A 20,464-nucleotide genomic window follows, 5' to 3' on the forward strand; every position below is an offset into this window, starting at 1 on the left:
CTTACAATCATTCCATACAACATATACAGTAGACCTATTGCATATAGTATGAAAAAAACAGACCAAAACACAAAAATTTAACTATAACCACTGAACCATGAAAATGAGGTCAAGGTCAGATGACACCTGCCAGTTGGACATGTACACCTTACAGTCCTTCCATACACCGAATATACAAGCCCTATTGCTTATAGTATCTGAGATACGGACTTGACCACCAAAACTTAACCTTGTTCACTGATCCATGAAATGAGGTCGAGGTCAAGTGAAAACTGTCTGACAGACATGAGGACCTTGCAAGGTACGCACATATCAAATATAGTTATCCTATTACTTATAATAAGAGAGAATTCAACATTACAAAAAATCTGAACTTTTTTTTCAAGTGGTCACTGAACCATGAAAATGAGGTCAAGGACATTGGACATGTGACTGACGGAAACTTCGTAACATGAGGCATCTATATACAAAGTATGAAGCATCCAGGTCTTCCACCTTCTAAAATATAAAGCTTTTAAGAAGTTAGCTAACACCGCCGCCGCCGCCGCCGCCGCCAGATCACTATCCCTATGTCAAGCTTTCTGCAACAAAAGTTGCAGGCTCGACAAAAAAAGGAGTTTGGTATTACAAATATTTTTTTTTTATTTTGAAACCATATTGTTTCAGCATGGTATTAGTTTAGCACCATTATTAGTTGATGATATTTATAAACAATTATTATGATATGATGTTTACAATCAGTCTCTGTACACAATAGATGATACATGGATTGTCAATGGTTTGTAAATATGCTATAAATAGGCTTTTTATGGTTATATGGTTAAGATTATCTCAGTTCTTCAATGGTCAAAATTAAACAAAAAGAGATCAATTTTTCTTGCTTTAATCTCAGCTGCCAATATGACGTTACCAAAAGAAAGGTCACCATGACTGTTGACGTCACTTAGAAAGACCATATCTTTTTTGAAATCACAGAGGAAAAAAAGATGAAAGTTTGCCTTTGTATGGTATAACATTACAGAACCATATTCCACCATTGAAATCTTGTGCGTAATACTTCCATACTTTTAAAAGGTAAAATATCAATAATTAGAACACAACCCAAGCCATACTTCTTAAATTTGAAAAATGTTCAGTCTTAGGATGAGTATCACACTTTCCCTGAATAGTTGTATTGTTTGTTTAATCTCATATAATAACTTAATTCTCTCTACACTACAGTTAAATTTCAAATATTTAAAACACTCAGTAAGCCTCACATTTTAAATTTCAAATTTTAAATTTATGCCTTGAGAAATATCTTTGATATCATACTCATTGCAGTGTTAGAAGTAATATATACCGTCTTCAATTGAAAAAATAATTTTGTTTCGATGGTGATAAACCATACTTGAAGTAAATTTTGTACTTTTCATTCTACTATGTTTTTCTATGATGCAATATAAGTAATAAGCCATGTATAAAACAGCTCGGTCTCAATGTGATAAATTTAAACCAATTATTAAATTCTATAAAAATACAAATTTCTGAACAAAAACACAATAGATTAATTTACAATAATGAACACAATGTACATCAAGAGCACTAAACTCCATAACAAAATAAATATAAAACAATAATACATTCAACGTAAAATAACTATAAACTTAATGAGCCTTAAATCTACCATGATCCTCCAAAAATGGCCATAAGAAACTTGATTTCAATCAAACGTCTGAAATTATTTCTGTAAAAAATTATTCTTCGCCTAATCCAAATCTACCATTTTGGTCAATGACCTTCAAGTTAAGGTCATGTCTGGCAAATATGATGGTTTATGTTTATTCACTACAATTCATACAGATTTTGTTTAAAAAATATAATAACATGTTCACTTTTTCATCATTTTATAATTATAATGAAAATTACTCCCAACACATGTAATTATTTTTTCCGTGTCATTATAGCATGGAAGTATTATTTTGGAGGATCATGGTCATTTAAGACATCAGCAATCAACAAAAGTTTTGATTTAGTGATACAAACAACAGAATAATTCAAAATATTCATAGTTTTTTCCAAAGCATAATTCATGTCTTATAAACTGTTAAACTTACTGCCAAATAATTTGATTGAAATTTTATGAGGATTCTGGACAAACTTAAACAATCTAAATCCCTACCCTAGTTTATGGTCAAATATTTTACAGTATAAATGTTTTAGTCAAACCAACATTTTTGGATGACCATACTAGACCTTAATGGGTAGTCAAGGTCCCCATCTATATTTTTCATTAACTGGTTATGCTTCTGTTCATAAAAGTACATTGTAAATGAAGAATTGTCAACTTTGCTAAAAGAGGACATCCAATTTAAGGGCACAACTCTTGTAACAATGACATTTTCAATATGATGCACTTGATATATGGACAAAAGTTTAAACTTTTTTTCTGCTGTAAAACAAAAGACCTTAAACATTATCTTTTTAATTCTATTCAACTGGACATTTTTATGATAGAAATTTTAATTATTGAATAAGATCGTTAACATTTAAATAATTTTGCTTCATAACCAATTACAGTATAAGGATAATAATAATTATAATAAAACAATATTTAAAAGCACTAAAATATTTCATAACAACAAAACAAATCATAATAATCTATAAAACAACAGAACAGTATCACATTAAGTATATAGCTAATAACAATAACAGACAATCACACTGGTTATCCCTTAAAATTTTGTCAAACAATGTTTTACTTTTCAAAAGATTTGGCTCCATATTTACCGTAAAGTCAAATATAATTCATTAATAACAAAGTTTCTAGAAATGTCCTAATTAGACCTATTTTCCTAATGCTTGTAGTGTAAAGGTTAAGTTGGCTTGCTTTGTTTGTGTAATTTTACCATTCATGTTTAATATTTATTATGTACATATACATATTTCTTTTAAGTGATTATCGTCTCTCATAAATCTGTACAGATTGGCTTATGTATACAAAATGTATCTGTTATAAATGTATTGTGTAATTTTATACATAAGGTGAGACGTAAATAAAATATTGAATTGAATTGAATTGTAAATCATTGTAATTAAGATTGACATTTGCAATCAATAAATAGGCAGGGTTAATTACAATGCTTGAGCAAACATTTATACAAACACAGCAAGAAAGTCAACCAAACCTTAAACCTACATGCATCAGGAAAATAGCTTTAATGTATTAAAGTTAAAGAATCTTCTCATTAAATGTTGACATAAATTGATATTTCGTCACTGGCTGTTTCTATGGCAATATAAAGCATCTATGCTTTTAAAATAATTGATACATGTTTCTGAATATCTTTCTTTTGTAAAACTTGAACAGTTTTTAAGTACATAGTTATAAGTATTTTGATTACAAGTTTGAGACAGAGTTAGTCAATGAATAATGAGATCATGATCTTTATAAAATATAAGTGATTTTCTTTTACAATATTTTTAACAATGTAAAACCAACATTTCAAAACACCCCTGATACATTATGAAACACAGTTACTGCTACAAATGTGACTGTTCACTTTCAGTGTTCTCAAAAGATTCATTACTAGATGACGAATGTGACGAGTCTCTTTTAGAAATGTCTTCTACATCTTCAGGAATTTCAGCCATTACAACTTTTGACAATACATGCATCCATCTATAAAAGACAAAATATTTTTACAACTTTGGTCAATACATATTTACACACTGCTAGTAAACATATTAGCTGATTTTTAAGAGTACCAGCTATTTAACAATCTGTTAGAAATTCACTATAAACAAGAAGTAATTGTAACAGGATGCTGTTACGAAGTCTCCCAAACAAAGCTCCCATAACTCGCCATTCATATGGTCCCATATTCATTTGATTTGATTTAGGGGTGTATATCTCCACCATTTACAAGTATTCAAACAGGAGGGGGTGATGGTGACCCCCAGGTACTTTACCTGCATAACGCTGGATTTGTTTTATTGTCCCATACAAGAATATATCTGGTTTTTAGGGGTGGTGATGTTGACCGTTTACAAGTTTTCAAACAAAAGGGGATGGGGTGACCCCCTCGGGACTTCCCATGTATTACATTTCATTTGTTTTATTGTCCCCTACAAGAATATATATGGTTCAGAGGTGGGGATCTGGACCGTTTACAAGATAATAGCACATTCTCAGATTGAAAGGGGTGGGGGTGACCCACAGGAACTTCCCTTTAATTTTATTTGATTGTTTTATTGTCCAATAAAAGAATATATATGGTTTAGGGGTGGGGATGTTGACCGTTTACAAGTTTTCCAACAAGAGGGGGTGGGGTGACCCCATAGGGACTTCCCTTTTATTTCATTTCATTTGTTTTATTGTCCCCAACAAGAATATATATGGTTTAGGGGTGGGGATGTTGACAGCTTACAAGTTTTTAAGCAAGACAGGGTGGGGTCACCCCCTCAGGACTTCCCTTTTATTTCATTTCATTTGTTTATTGTCCCCTACAAGAATAAATATGGTTTAGGGGTGGGTATCTGGACCGTTTACAAGATAATAGCACATTCTAAAATTGAACGGGGTGGGGGTGAACCCCAGGAACTTCCCTTTAATTTCATTTGATTAGTTTTATTGTCCCAAACAAGAATATATATGGTTTAGGGGTGGGGATGTTGACCGTTTACAAGTTTTCAAACCAGAGGGGGTGGGGTGACCCCCTAGGGAATTCCCTTTTATATCATTTCATTTGTTTTATTGTCCCCTACAAGAATATATATGGTTTAGGGGTGGGGATCTGGACCGTTTACAAGATAATATCACATTCTCAAATTGAACGGGGTGGGGATGACCCCTGGGGACTTCCCTTTGATTTAATTTGATTTGTTTTATCGTCCCATTCAAGAATATATATGGTTTAGGGGTGGGGATCTGGACCGTTTACAAGATAAAAGCATATTTTCAAATTGAAGGGGGTGGGGATGACCCCCCCAGGAACTCCCCCTATATTTCATGTGATTTGTTTTATTGTCCTATAATCATTTCTGAAGACTGCATGTATCTATCGCTTACAGTTTTCAAGTTATATTCATTAGAAAATTTTAGAAAATAAAATCCCATAGGGTTCTATAGTAAACCCCTCCCTCCTTCCTACCCCCCAAAATACCCCTTAATAGACCCCAATGCACAAACTAAAGATTGATGGCTCACCTAGACATATTAGTCTACCATTCTATGAAACCCTAAGTAAATCTGACAAGCGGTTTTGGAGAAACGCTGCGGACAAGTTCATTTTTAAAGTGGCGGAAGAAGAAGAAGAAGAGGAAGAATAATAAAAATAATAAGAACTGAGCAAAAACAATAAGTCTCCAAACTTTGTTTGGGAGACTTAATGATCTGACAACCCGGCATTATAGCAGTACTTTGTTTTAGGGTCATTTGGGACTTCTCTGAATTTTTCATAAAGATACAAATTTAAAGGTTGAAGTTTCATAGATTGATTTAATTATTACAAAAACAGAAATTAAAACATAGTGTTGTCAGATCCTTGTAAGCAAGGCATGGACACAGTAAATATATTTAAATGAGATTGGCTATTTTATTGCTGTTTATAAACTGGATTCGGAGGTTAACATTCTGTTCTAGCCCAAAAACCTTTGAACAGTGCTCTTAAATACTTTCTAGGATTCAAACTCACAGCCTAAGTGTTGCCAGGCTAGTGATACAGAAGATGAACTACTAAGATCCATTCTTTGCTTTTCAAAAACCTTGATTATGACTGACAAATTCATTTCAATCTTCTTATCTTTTGGCACTGATAATCAGTCATATTTGACCTTTAATGGTTTACTTTTACAAATTGTGTCTGGATGGCACTCATTAGCACTCATACCACAACTTCTTATAGCTATATAATTTAATTTTGGATGCAACACGTCTTCTGATTGGCTGACGTCGTTTTGTTTATCAGCCCATAGACATGTGACCGTGACAACATCAATGTTTTTTCATGGTTTACTCTAGTTTAAAATGGAATTTAAAATTAAATTATAAGAAATAACTGTAATATATTTTCAGTTTATTCAAAATAACATAAAAAATGTGGTGCACACTGTTAAATAACCCGCTAAACGGGTTATTCAGTGTGCACTACATTTTTTATGTTATTTCTTCATAGACAGAAAAAATGTTACAGTCATTCCTTAAATATAAGTTGTCTGATTTACCTTTCTTTACTTGCTGTGGTCTCTGATGACAAATAAAGATTTGTTCTTTTATGTGATATTTTAAATAAGTTCTCCCTATCCAGATGTTCTACTTTATCTACATCCTCTACCACATGTCCAGGGAGGGGTAAACTTGTAATAGCATAGGGATCCTAAAATAGATAAAAATAATCTGTTAGCATATGCAGGGAGAGGTAAACTTGTTATAGCATAGGGATCCAAAAATAGATAAACATAGTCTGTTTGAAAACATGTACAGGGAAGGGTAAACTTGTAAAAGCATAGGGATCCTTAAATAAATAAAAATAATCTGTTAACATGTGCAGGGAGATGTAAACTTGTAATAGCATAGGCATCCAAAAATAGATAATCATAATCTGTGTGTAAAACATGATTTATCATGTACAGAAAGAGTAAACTAGATATAACAAAGGGATCATACCATAAATAAACATTTGTGGAAAGAGTGATAAACTTGGCATGGCATAATGATACTACAGTCAAACAAGCTTTCAACGCTATGCTGCATATGCATATGCTGCAATGATGTATGTGCCCGCTACTGATGGTCATGGCATATGTCACGATGACAATGGATTTTACATCCAGACTTGTAACCATTCAGCTTTCATTTGGGTCCTCTCTAAATTTTCCTCGTATGAATCAAGGATATGGAAAGTCCAGTTTGGGGTTGAAATCAACGGAGGTTGCCTGAAAATTTTGAGGACAAAGCCACTTTTTTGCACCACGTTTACATTGTACATTGTGTATGCTGCAATACGCTACAGAATCGAGCAACTGGTGTCTTATTTATTATATGTCTCGCTTTTTTGTAATTTCGATAATGAAAACTTTGAAATTAAAATAGCAACACTAAAACATGTAAAGTTTTGCAAATATTCAAAGTCAATGAACCATGACTGAAGGTACATGGCTAAAAAATCTCTGTGGAAATAAGATGTGCCAATGCTAATATAACTACATACTAAATACCATTGACTTATCATAAGTAGTTCCCTTTTAACAAGCCTAACCATTTAGACAATATATGTATAGTGTCTTGAAATATGAAATTTATTTGTATGAGGCTTAGAAACAGGGGAAATGCAAGGTCGTACCGAGCATTTTCCCGTTTCGTGCCAAATACAAATATATTTCATATTTCAAGACACTATACCTATATTGTCTTTATACTGAAATCGATAAAAATAAAAAAAAAAATGAAAAAATATGTAACAAATATTGTTTAAAAAATGTGTTTCCCTCATGGGTACCATTTTGTGGTATTTCCCTATGAGCGTAGTCCAGGCGATAAGACCTTAAAATTTTAAGGAATCAGAAAGGGAAAATGAACTTAATTAATAACATTTAATAAACATGGTATATAAATTATCAATTTGAAGACATAACAAGTTTAAATTCATAAAAATTTGACCATTGTTACTACACATTGTCATGGTTGTGACGTGACATTGTTGATTAAATACAGTAGTTCTGGTAAGTAGGTGGGGCTTATAGGTTAGTTGAGGTCATTGACGTATAAAGTTAACGTTTATACGTATAGCTTTATCTGTTAGTAAAATTCATACCTGTCAACTGACCCGTATTCTGCGGGTGTAAACCGAGATTTTCACAATTCTGAGGGATCACCCGGGACACCCGCCGGATCATTGAATCACAGATTGACAGGTATGAAAATTAGCTGATTGCAGTATAAAAACTAATACATGTAAAATAAGCAAAAATTTCAAAGTCAATAAACCATAACTGAGGGGGCAGGCCAAATAATCGCCATGGAAATGACATATGCCAATGCTCATGCAACTGCATACAAATTATCATAGACCTACCACTAGTGGTTCTCCATAAACTGACCTAATCCCAAATTACTACATGAAAAATAATTAAAATTTTAAAGTCAATAGACCATAACTGAGGGAGAGGGGCCAAATAATCTCCCTGGAAATTAGATGTGCCAATGCTAATACAACTGCATACAAAATATCATTGACCTAGCAGTAGTGGTTCTCCATAAACTGACCTAATCACAAACTAATACATGAAAACTAAGCAAAAATTTTAAAGTCAATAGACCATGACAAAAGGGGTGGGGCAAAATAATCTCCATGGAAATGACATATGCCAATGCTTATGCAACTGTATACCAATTATCATAGACCTACCACTAGTGGTTCCTTATAAAGTGACCTAATCACAAACTAATACATGAAAAATAAATGCTATCTGGTGCATTTTTAATGCACTAACTTTATCTGTATCTCTCATAATAAAAATGATACAGCAGTCTGAAAAGTTCTAATGAATGAACACAAAACAGAATGCAGCAGCAACAGCCTTTTTTCTATTTTTTGTGTAGCGTTGACAGGGTTAAGCAGCTACTCATGGGAAGTATCAAAAGTGACCGCTCAAGAGAGGTGACCTTTTTAATACTTTTTTCTAGTACATTATCCATTTCAATCTAAAAGGCTAATAAAATAGGATGGAATGTTTAACTATATATATGAGATTCCAAGCATTAAAATATAAATACCTGATGAGCCTTAAAAGTATACATGACAAAGTTATGATGGACTGCCACCCATCTCCTGTGCCAGCTCTTCCCTTTATCTGTACTTGTATGTAAATATCCTGAGAGTACTGAGGGGTCGCTGGCATTTATCTGAAAAATAAAATATTTGTGATTATTTGGAAAGGAAAACAATTTCTCATCATGTAAACAAGGAAATGCAATTTCAAGGGGTCATTTTATACAGCAATTTTAAATAAAACAAAAACAAAAAATAATTATTAGAAAAATACTATAGCTATAACTTTTCAAATATTGACAGTGGTAAAAAGATGTGTCTTGCTTCTATGTAATTTTTAAAGTATAATGCAAAAATTCGAATTTGAATGACAGTATTTTGTAAACTATGCAAAACATTCAAAGCAATTGAACATATCATCTCCATGGAAATGAGATGTGAAAATGCTTGTACAACTGCATACCAAATTTTACTGACCCATCAATTGTGGTTCCTCCTTAAATTGAAGTAATCACAAACTTATACATTGTCAACACAGCAGCTGTCCAAAACATCATGCCATAGTCTCACCTTTTGGACTTTGTTGGGGTGAAACCAAAAGGATATTAACTCTAGCAGGTTTTTGTTTTTGTGTCACCTAATTGACATATACCCCATATCTCTTTTTATTCATACATATTGAATTCATTCATGATATAAAACCCCTACACACACTTCACATGTTCAATATCAATTCTTAGTGTTATATATACCTGTAAAATGTTTTTCTTTTTGGTTGATGATTTGTCATGAGTTGGTGTGACTGGTTCCTCCTCATCGTTTCGTAGGAGATGGTAACAGTCATCACAGACACGATTTAAATGATTGTTGTCATATCGCAAAGGCACTTTTTTGGACGAACACCTGCCACAGACAACCTGTAAGTTAAAGATATGCTTTATTAAAGTTTGATTATTAAATTTCAAATAATGACATGGTAAAAATGTTGTCTGCTCTATGGTCGGGTTGTTGTCTCTTTGACACATTCCCCATTTCCATTCTCAATATTTTATTTTAATTTTACATTAAAATATTTATAATATCATATGTAATTTGTTTAACTTATAGAATTTAACCAAATTTCAATAATTTTGTCAAATAAAACACAAATATCCCAGTCGACTAATTTTGAGCAGATATGGAGAGAATAAGAACAACAATTGCTATTTATTATTAGAACTGGATAATTCATATGCCAGCCACAAATGCAAAATCCAAAATTGTTTCATTCTTCTTTTTCACCACAATATCAAATTTCAAGATTGTGTCATACAAATAAAAAGAAGTTTTCAGTAAGAATCAAAAGTTCTTGCCCTGAAATGTTTGAATGAAAAACAATTATTTGACCTTGAGGTAAAATATTACAAATAGTATTGCAAAATAGCTTAAGTTAATGGCAAAAACATAAAAATCTGGCCTGAAAACTACTATTCTTAAAAATAATAAGATGACATTGAAGACAAAGTGCCTCTAGTGATGTCATCTGAATACAGAGTTTAACTTACGTCACCACAAGCTCTACAGTGATGTCGCCGTCGAAGGGCTGTAAATTTAGCAGTACATTTCATACACATTGTGACCTCATCATCTTTGATCCATTTAGGAGCAACTTTTCCTAACTCCACATCGGTCATCTGGAATAAAATCATTCATAAATTATGTCTTTTTATCTGGTAAAAACTACTTTATACATAGTAAAAAAATTTGTGATTTGAATATGCATCACCTTAAACAAGAATGTGTCCAAAGTACATGTATGCCCCACTTCTTTCATTTTCCATGTTCAATGGACCATGAAATTGGGTAAAAAATCTAATTTGGCATTATAATTAGAAAGATCATACAATAGGGAACATGTGTACTAAGTTTCAAGTTGATTGGACTTCAACTTCATCAAAAACTACCTTGAACAAAAACTTTAACCTGAAACTGGCACTTTCATTTTCTAAGTTTAGTGGACCGTGAAATAAGGGTCAAAAGTCTAATTTGAGAATAAAATTAGAAAGATCATATTATAAGGAACATGTGTATTAAGTTTCAATTTGATTGGACTGCATCAAATACTACCTTGAAGCGGGACAGACGGACGGACGAACGGACACACAGACCAGAAAACATAATGCCCCTCTACTATCGTAGGTGGGGCATATTATCATAGGTGGGGCCAAAAAAAAAATTACATTTTTACAAAAATTGACATGAGGATTATTACATTTATACAAAATTTTGCATTTCACATTGAAAAGAATCTTTCCCCTTCATTCAATATAAGTGTAGTTATATATTTTGATAACAGTTAAGTTTTTCTTATTGCGAATCATTTTCAACTGAAAGACTTTCACAATAATAAGAACTCGCATTATGATATCTGATATATATATACCTGTTTAATAAGAACTCGCATTATGATATCTGATATATATATATACCTGTTTAATAAGAACTCACATTATGATATCTGATATATATATATACCTGTTTAATAAGAACTCGCATTATGATATCTGATATATATATATACCTGTTTAATAAGAACTCACATTATGATATCTGATATATATATATACCTGTTTAATAAGAACTCGCATTATGATATCTGATATATATATATACCTGTTTAATAAGAACTCACATTATGATATCTGATATATATATATACCTGTTTGCAGAACTTCTTGGAATCACAATAATATATCTGGGATTTAGGACAATTTTCAGAAAACGCAATAATAAATTCATGCAATAATTTCAGAATTTACAGTAGTGTATTATATATTTTTGGTAACTTACCCCTTTACTATTTCTTTGAATTTCCGTTGATTTTAACGACTGTCGTCTTTTATATTTTTCTATTGCTTTTCTTATGGTCTGAAATTAAAATGAATGTGAAGAATTATATATTGCATACTTTTGAAACAATTAATATAGACTGATGTGGCTTTGTTCCCATTCGTAGGATACCAATTTTCCTGGATTTCTTGTGTATAGTTAAACCTTCAATTTAAATGTCCAACAAAGCACACATTTTCTATAGATCTGTATGGAGACTTTGGCTCAACCACAAAGTCAGATATCCCCAGTAAACACTATAGCTTTTTTTATACTTTCTATATATAGTGTATAATTGATAAACGTTAGAAAAGTAAATGATTGAAGTTCAAATTAGAAATATGTTTACAGTTGAAGAGCTTATTTTGATCTTTAAATGTCTATTGTTTTTTTTCATTAATGGGTTGATGTCTTATTGACAAATACCCAACAATCTATTCTTATTTCTATTTATACCAGACATAAGATGGGGATACATACCTCACACCAACCTGATGGCTCACCATTGGAATTTCTGAAAATAAAAAACACATCATAATTTTTTTTTAAATGTGCATAAAGATTCCAGAAAAATCACTATACAATTGCTCAAGTGAGAGTTTTAAAACTTCATGGTCAGTATGTCAAATGAACATGCAAGAAAGCATATAAGATTGATAACGGTCTCCGAATTTGGATATTTTCTGAAAAATTAGTGTTTTCTGTGGAAAAATATTGTTTCAAAGACATATTTAGGAAGTACAAAACACTACATTTATATGTCATATCACAACTATTTACTAATGTATGGTTTCAGAGGAGTTAAGAGACAATAAAATCAGTCTGAAGTTAGAAGTATAGTTACCAAGGTATACAGTATAAGGCCGTGTTTACATTGACCTAAACTTGGTGTTGTGTTAGTGTAACTCACACATAAACTAAACATAATTACGTTCCCATTGATATAACTCAATTTTTAATAAAGTTCTTTACAGAAATATTTGTCTTAACTTGATATATTAATTTGTTATAAGAAAAATCCTTTATGTTGTATTGTTTGTTTAGTATCTCAGATCCATTAAAAAACACTTAGAAAATACTCCTTAGAGAAGAAATACCATTCAAACCAAGCAGAATCTCAATCCTTTTTCTTCGTCTGTAAGCACGCTGCTGCAGCGTACGTTTTCTAATGCGTATTAAAGACATCATTAGTATCTTTAAACTACTGCAAATCATCAAAATTGCTTTCATAAAGGAGCAACCATTTAAGTTCAAAAAGAGGGGGATATATATTTTTTTTCTGAGTCTGAATTTTTTTTTTGCACGAACGTTTTTAGTCAGTTTTTTCGATGCTAGCAATCAATTTTTTTTCTTTTCAAAATTTAACACTATAATGAATGGGGAAACCTTGGATTCAGAATAAATTTTCTTTCATCAGTATGACCAGACTATTTTATTTCTTTTATCAAATTGGGGGTTAGAATATTTTTCGAGAAAAAATCCATCCCCTCCTTTTTTTTTAAAGTCAAATGATCGTTCCCTAACTGCTAGGAAAGCTGTTCAAAAAATTTCATTCAAGTCTACGTAATGAGCATTTAAATGACATATAGTTTAAAAATGTGAACAAATCTTATGTACAGGTAATTAAACAAGGTGTATAGATGTGAACAAATTTAATGTGAAACCCGTGTACATAACATTAAACTAATTATAAACATGTTTACTGTACATGGCGTTTGGTGTGAACACGGCCTAAGTCTGTGTACTTTTAGCAAAGACTAAAAAGAACATCTATTACTTTATCTCTTTGTTAACAATAATTTTTCTGTAATGCTCATGCTTAGCTGAGAAGCATCAAATGTTGATTTTAAAGTCTTTGGTTTACCTGTAAATTGTACAAGAAATTGTTGGTTAAAATCAAAAGACAACTCTAGGATAGAGAAATGTGTTATCTCCCATTATCTTATTGTACAATATATTGTACCATCACGATTCCTTAATTTTTGTAACCTATTTCTTGGTACAAGGAAGGACACATCAGAAAATTATAACATTATAATTGCATTTTATTCTATAAAGACCCATAAACAAATAACAGGTTTTAATATGTCAAATATAATAAACATAGTTTACAAATTTGCTTTTCGTTCATTACTTCATACTTTAATTAGTCTGTTAGTTTTCTCGTTTGAATTGTTTTACATTTGCCATTTAGGGGTCTTTTATAGCTGACTGTGATGTATGGGCTTTGCTCATTATAGAAGAACTTACAGTTACCTAAAGTCAGGGCTCACGCTACCAGGCGACTTGGGCGAAGAAGTCGCCTTCCCGACCGTCACTTCGCTTTCCCCGACCCCCAAAAGCGAAAACAAGTCGCCCTGTCCATGACGATAGTCGCTTTCAGTCGCTTCCGTCATCGGACATTTTCAATTTTTACCAAGTTGATGAAACATCAGTTTTTTATTGATAATTAAAGAAATTCAGACATAAACGATTCATTATCTTTAGAAAAGAGGTTGAAGCAGTGTGTAGCAGGTTATTTGATAAAAATACAACTTTTTATCACTTCGTGCATTTCTGCAAGTTCCGGTGCTTGTTACTCGAAAACGTACATCAACCTAAATTTCGGCGGCAAAATAAGTTTATTACTTCATTCAAACGTGATAAAAGTTGCCTCCAGTAAATTTTTAATCCATTTATTGGATTAAAAACGTCATGTTCCTTTCCAAATAACTTGTCAAACATCGTTTATTTTTGTAAATTTTCTTGCATTCGTCCGCCATTGACCGATTTCTAAACTACGGATCTGAACCGGAGCAGCTATGACCGAAATCCGTACTTTTACAATAATTACTACGGACGCACGAATGGAACAGCTGACAGAAGAATGTTGATCCCAAAGGGAAAAATTACGCATTCCACACGCATAAAGAGACTTTTGGTTACATCTACATGATCTAATTGATTGGTGTATATAATTCCCTTTATTTTTTATGGATTGTTTCAAACTATTGATTAAAGTTGCTTAACTCTGAGACTATCATACTAATATCAATATATTATGGCCCAGCTTAATAACTTTTATATTTTTTTATTAGAAACACTGAATTTCATACACAAGATAATTTTAAATTAAATTGTAATTGATATATAATAATTTCTTTACATTTTTAAATTTTTTTTTTTTTTTAAGTGCTAGATATTTAGTTTGTAGTTTTTCACAAGAACTTTAGTAAAGCTTAAACAACTTTTAATTTCAAATGTAACTTTAATTGTAATTTTTTTACTTAGATATGAATTGAACAATATAAAAAGAACATTATTTACATATTGCCCTTTATACTATTGTAAAATCCAAACATTGCAGCGCACCGCGCGAATGAGCACTTCTCTTTCAAATCTCACCACTTCTCCCTATCAGTTTCAAAAAGAGAAGTCACTTCTCCCTATAATTCTGAAGTAGTGTGAGCCCTGCTAAAGTTGTTAATTTCTGTATCATTTGGTCTATTGTGGACAGCTGTCTCATCGACAATCATATCATTTTTATATAAACATATGAATTCACTGCTTTTAAGCAACTTTAAATGAATCAATTAATTACCGGTACAATAATATAAGGTCTATGACTTACTCATCTAAGAACTGTATTATTTTCTGTCTACTTTTAACATAGAATGTATTAGGAATATCTATACTCTCTCCTTCTAATATCTGAAATAAACAAGTATATTATAAGCTCGCTTTCTAAGGAAGATCTTTGATATTACATTACTTGTTAAAATTATACCATTATCATTGGGTTTTTTTAATTGAGGTTTGATTTCCATTTGCCAACTGGTAATATCTCTATGACAACATTTGACAGCTTTACCAATCACAAATGGCATGTAAGTTTTTCATGATGCCATGGTAAACAACATTACAATGTTGTTCCTCAGATATCCTTAATATACACAACAAATTATTGGTTCATATCAATATTTTAATGTTAGTAAAATGGTATAATAATAAATCAAGCATGCTTTTTTAGTAAGGCAGGGTCCCTATACAAGGTAATTGAAACTTAATTTGCTTTTTAATCCTAAACAAGAGATTGCTTGTTGAAAAGGGATTCAAAACGGTTTCGATCAAATTCACATTTCTAGAAGGCTGCTGATTACACCTCATACATTTTATATGACACTATTTTGAGATTCCTCCGACGTCTTATCAATCTGCGACTAATATGACATCTTATGTAACAAGTTTAAAATTCTAGTCTTTTAAGCAACTTTTAAATAGTACAGCACAGTTATTAAAATAAATTTAATTCAAGGTACAGATATTCAACTTTAGTGTTGAAGATCATATGAACCCACAATATCAAAAGTTATATGATTATATGAACAAATAAACAGAATTTTCATATTTTGACAACCTTTTAACTTGAAATGTCCACATAATCAATTTACCATGATAATGCTGACAACTATATCCATGCAAAAAATCTTATATAGTGTAACATGCTAAAGATTTACTAATTGTACAATATGTACCATGTCCAAATATGTAATTATACAGGTTAAACAACATGCAATTCAAGTTACAGGTATGGATGTTTACAAACGGATAGGTCAAAATTCAACAAAAAACAATTAGTTTATGCCTGGTTATTATATCATCTTAGTTGAATTTAAGTTTGTATATTCCCTCCTCTAAGGAATGAAAATATTTTATATCATTGGATTTAATATACCAAAGATGCAAACGGAGAAAGCTTGGACATTTATTTTTAACACATGATATTTATCATTTAGTTATTTTCCTTGACTGTACTTCATATGCAATGGAAGTTCAACACAAAAATAATTTAATTTAAATGATAGACAGCAAATCAGCAAAATAAAAAACCAAAAGAAAGTTTGATATCCTTTAGCCTTTAGCAGTTGCCTCAAGTATGCCCGTTACAGCAAATCTTGATATTTTCAAAAATTTTGATTCAAAATTCACAAATCACTACTAATGAGCATTATACCATATTTTGTTTTTAACATAAACTGCATTGCCTCAAAAATCAACATCTCCCTTCATACTTATTCCATTCAAAAATGTCAGATTTAAAACATATCACATCGTAAAGCTCAACAGAGAGAGAAAAAAAATGTCTTGCTTTCTGACATTTATCACAGTGAGATAAAATCTAGTTTTTATTATGTGCAACATCCTATGTTTTTTTCTTCTGTCTGTTTTTTTCTTTATAGTTTTCCCCAAATTGAGACATTAAATCACACTTACATTTAATAGACAACACAAATGGAGTTATAGACATAAACAATAGCTTGATCAATGATGTAACATTTATTAACAGAAATTTCACATTTGGGAATAAGGTTTGGACCAAGGAATAAGGTAGCACTCAAATGAAGCCTTATGCAACTATATATTCTAAGCTAAGCCACAACCATTAGGGGATACAAGTAAACGAGGGACTGCAAAGCTATCTAACCTACCCAACGAAGACATTTATCAGTGCGTTCCATAATCTACAAAATCACAACACTTACATACAAGAAGCATTCTATAAATCTTTTTTAAAATTTCATGGAAATGAAAAATCAAATTAATGCTACAATACTACATGGACAAAATAAAGTCTATTTAGCATTCACAGAATATAAATAAATTAAATATTCTTACATTGTTTAAATATCTAATTAACTTTGTTTATTCAATATTCTTGTCTTTCTTCTTCTAAATATTTATTTATTATAAACCAGAAGTCAAGCTTGACTTGCAATCTGAAGGTGTAAGTTTTAAAAAATTGCTATTAAATTAACAAATTGAGAGTTTTTACATTTAGTAATTTGATTGTAAATTACAAATATCATTGGAAAAGATCACTTTTAACACAACTAGCTATAAATTCATTAAGCAAGTACTGCTGCATGATAGTGCAGTTATTTCGGAATGGTGTACTAAGAGAGAATGGTATATAGACAGAGTATAGTGTATGGTGTAGAGAGTAGAGCTATGAATATACTGCAGATATATTCAGGTATCAAGTCATATTATGACAAAAACATGAATAACAGTTCTTTATTTAAATGTCCACTAAGTAAAATTAAAATTATAATAAAATACGAACCAAGTAAAATTAAAAACCATAAAAAATACAAAATTCCAGATAAATAAAATCTATGCCCAAGAGTTTTAGCATTCAGTTTTCGTTTTATATAAAACTTGATTCAAATTTATATTGTAGAATACATACCTCCATACCATCCATTTCTAACTGTGATTTAATCTTATAACTTCCCAGCAATGGTTCAAAACAAATCAACATCAGATCATTGAACTAAAAACATACAACATTTAAAAATTATATTTAGAATTTTTAAGTTTTGGAAATATGCTTTAACTTATTTGAAGTCTCCCCCCTTTTTCCCCCCAAAAAAAAACAAACCCCCAAAAAAACACTCATGCAAGATTTTGATTTAAAATTAATTAAGATAAACAACACATACATTCAACAGTTGCTGTAAAAATTGAGTTGATTCTCTAAATGCATAAATATACTGGTTGTTTTATTAGTTGTTAGTGGCTTTGAACTAGCAGTCAGATAACTGTGAGTACTCTCAGATCTGTTCCTAGTGTCTTTGTTTGTTGGGATGTACAAGTGGCCAGCCACATCCACTTATATTTTTGTCCATCTGATGAGTTAAGCCTTTTTCAACTGATTTTTATAGTTCGTTCTTATGTTGTATTGTTTTACCACTGTCACAGGTTTGGAGAGGGTTGGGATCCCTCTAACATGTTTAACTCCGCCACATTATTTAAGTATGTGCCTGTCCCAAGTCAGGAGCCTGTAATTCAGTGGTTGTCCTTTGTGTATGTGTTACATATTTGTTTTTCGTTCATTTTTTTATATAAATAAGGCCATTATATTCTCGTTTGAATTGTTTTACATTGTCTTATTGGGGCCAGTTATAGCTGACTATGCGGTATGGGCTTTGCTCATTGTTGAAGGCCGTACGGTGACCTATAGTTGTTAATGTCTGAGTCATTTTATTTTTATTTATGGGTCTATAAAATTCATCTAAAAGTTTACGGACTTCCACAGTAATTTCTAACTGTAAGAATCAGAAATAGCGGCAGTTATAGTTCCAATATAAATACATTTTTTATACAACTTCTTACCAGAAAAAGGAATCTTTCCAGTCTTTCTCCACCCCGAGCAGATATCTTGATAATTCTGCCCTCTCGTACCAGCTCTCTTGTAGGACTTATCAAGTTCTCACTGGTGTCTATCTTTCTCATAATCTCCAATAATTTATTAAAACTATCCTACAAAACATTCATAAAATTGTATATTGTGTAGTTTTCTTTTCTCTTGATGACTTGTTGTTGTTTGTTGGTGTGGTTCATAAGTGTTTTTCTTTTTTTATATAGATTAGACCATTAGTTTACCCGTTTGAAATGTTTAACACTATAGTCATTTTGGGGCCTGTTATAGCTTGTTGTTCAGTGTGATCCAAGGCTCTGTGTTGAAGACTGTTCTTTGACCTATAATGGTTTAAATTACGTTTATAAATTGTGACTTGGATGGAGAGTTGTCTCATTGGCACTCATATCACATCTTCTTATATCTATTGTGCTAACAGTGAAAAAGATTCAGTTTGTCAAAACTACATTGTTTTATAATGCAATGTACAACAAACTTAATACTATATTATTTGCATAATTACAAATAGAGAAATAGAATAATAACTTTTTTTCAACAAACTTGTGATTTTACTTTACTTTGTCCTATGCAACCCTTAGATCATGTAGATTGTTTTCTTTTGTCTTATCCCAGCCTTTGACCTGTATTGATTTTAAATATAATGATCCAATATCAAGATTTTCATTGCGACATTAACTTATACATTAAATATCTACTTACAATCTTTTTCATGGCTTCATTAGAATGGCATGCTGCCGTGGTAACCAATTCTAGAGCAACTGTAATGAAAGTAAGTGAATGTCAAATGTTTCCTTGGTAAACTTTCAATAATTCATCAATCGAAATTGTAATGACTAAGAACTTGTTACATGTGTTGTATCCATAATCCATTCTTCTTTTTCTTTTCTTTGTTTATGATTTGCAATAGAAATTATAAGAATATGACTGTTTTTAACTTGTTATGATTAATCACATCAGGTACCACTGGCTTCAGTAACTGTTTTCTCATTTTGCACCATATGATTTCATCCCTCTGCACATTCAAAAGAATAATGTGATGTTAATAGATATAAGAAGATGTGGTATGAGTACCAATGAGACAACTCTCTCATCCAAGTCACAATATGTAAAAGTAAACCATTATAGGTCAAAGTATGGTCTTCAATACAGAGCCTTGGCTCACAACAAACAGCAAGCTTGCTTTTAACAGTTCATTTGCGAACATTTTTAATATATTTGAATTTTTCCATTAGTTATTCTATTATTTACACATAGATACAGAGTTGGAGATGAGAAATTTTTTGTTTGCATTATATAATAATTTCTTGTTGAGTCTTTTTGTCTACCATTTCAAAGAGTAAAAGGTATACTTGTATAGAATTGGAATACATAGTTCAATCCTTGTTTAAACAAGCGAAACAGCGAGCTCCTACTCTTTGTAATGTAGTTCCTGAGAAAGATGCAACAGAAAATATTAATGGGCCGAACAGACCGAGGTAAAACAGTATACCACCAATTTTTTAAAAAGGGAGTATAAAAACATAATTTTGTTTATGGGTTGATTGAATGAAAGACCTTGACCTTACCTTGAGCATCTTCTCTGTCTGCTGCATCTTCTGGAAGACGTCGGAGATAATCTGTAATATATATATATATACACGTACAA

The 20,464-nt window shown here is 31.4% G+C and overlaps 1 protein-coding gene across 5 annotated transcripts in view; it reads right to left on the reverse strand.

Moving 5' to 3' along the window:
* Positions 1–617: 617 nt before the first annotated feature.
* The window catches only part of LOC143085466 (FYVE, RhoGEF and PH domain-containing protein 2-like), a 63,818-nt gene continuing 43,971 nt past the window's right edge, over positions 618–20,464 (reverse strand). For 4 of the 5 annotated variants that reach the window (XM_076261826.1, XM_076261852.1, XM_076261844.1 and 1 more), the window contains 13 exons: positions 20,385–20,435; positions 19,519–19,577; positions 18,774–18,920; positions 17,848–17,931; positions 17,087–17,119; positions 15,229–15,308; positions 12,099–12,132; positions 11,580–11,657; positions 10,295–10,423; positions 9,503–9,667; positions 8,756–8,884; positions 6,205–6,356; positions 618–3,661 (listed from right to left, as the gene is read on the reverse strand). In XM_076261826.1, the coding sequence (XP_076117941.1) occupies positions 3,523–3,661; positions 6,205–6,356; positions 8,756–8,884; positions 9,503–9,667; positions 10,295–10,423; positions 11,580–11,657; positions 12,099–12,132; positions 15,229–15,308; positions 17,087–17,119; positions 17,848–17,931; positions 18,774–18,920; positions 19,519–19,577; positions 20,385–20,435 (1,280 nt within the window). In that variant the 3' untranslated portion in view covers positions 618–3,522. The remainder of the gene's footprint in view (positions 3,662–6,204; positions 6,357–8,755; positions 8,885–9,502; positions 9,668–10,294; positions 10,424–11,579; positions 11,658–12,098; positions 12,133–15,228; positions 15,309–17,086; positions 17,120–17,847; positions 17,932–18,773; positions 18,921–19,518; positions 19,578–20,384; positions 20,436–20,464) is intronic. The other variant, XM_076261835.1, reaches the window with a different exon arrangement.

This window comes from Mytilus galloprovincialis, chromosome 1, assembly GCF_965363235.1.
Source record: "Mytilus galloprovincialis chromosome 1, xbMytGall1.hap1.1, whole genome shotgun sequence".
In the NCBI taxonomy this organism is placed as follows: domain Eukaryota; kingdom Metazoa; phylum Mollusca; class Bivalvia; order Mytilida; family Mytilidae; genus Mytilus; species Mytilus galloprovincialis.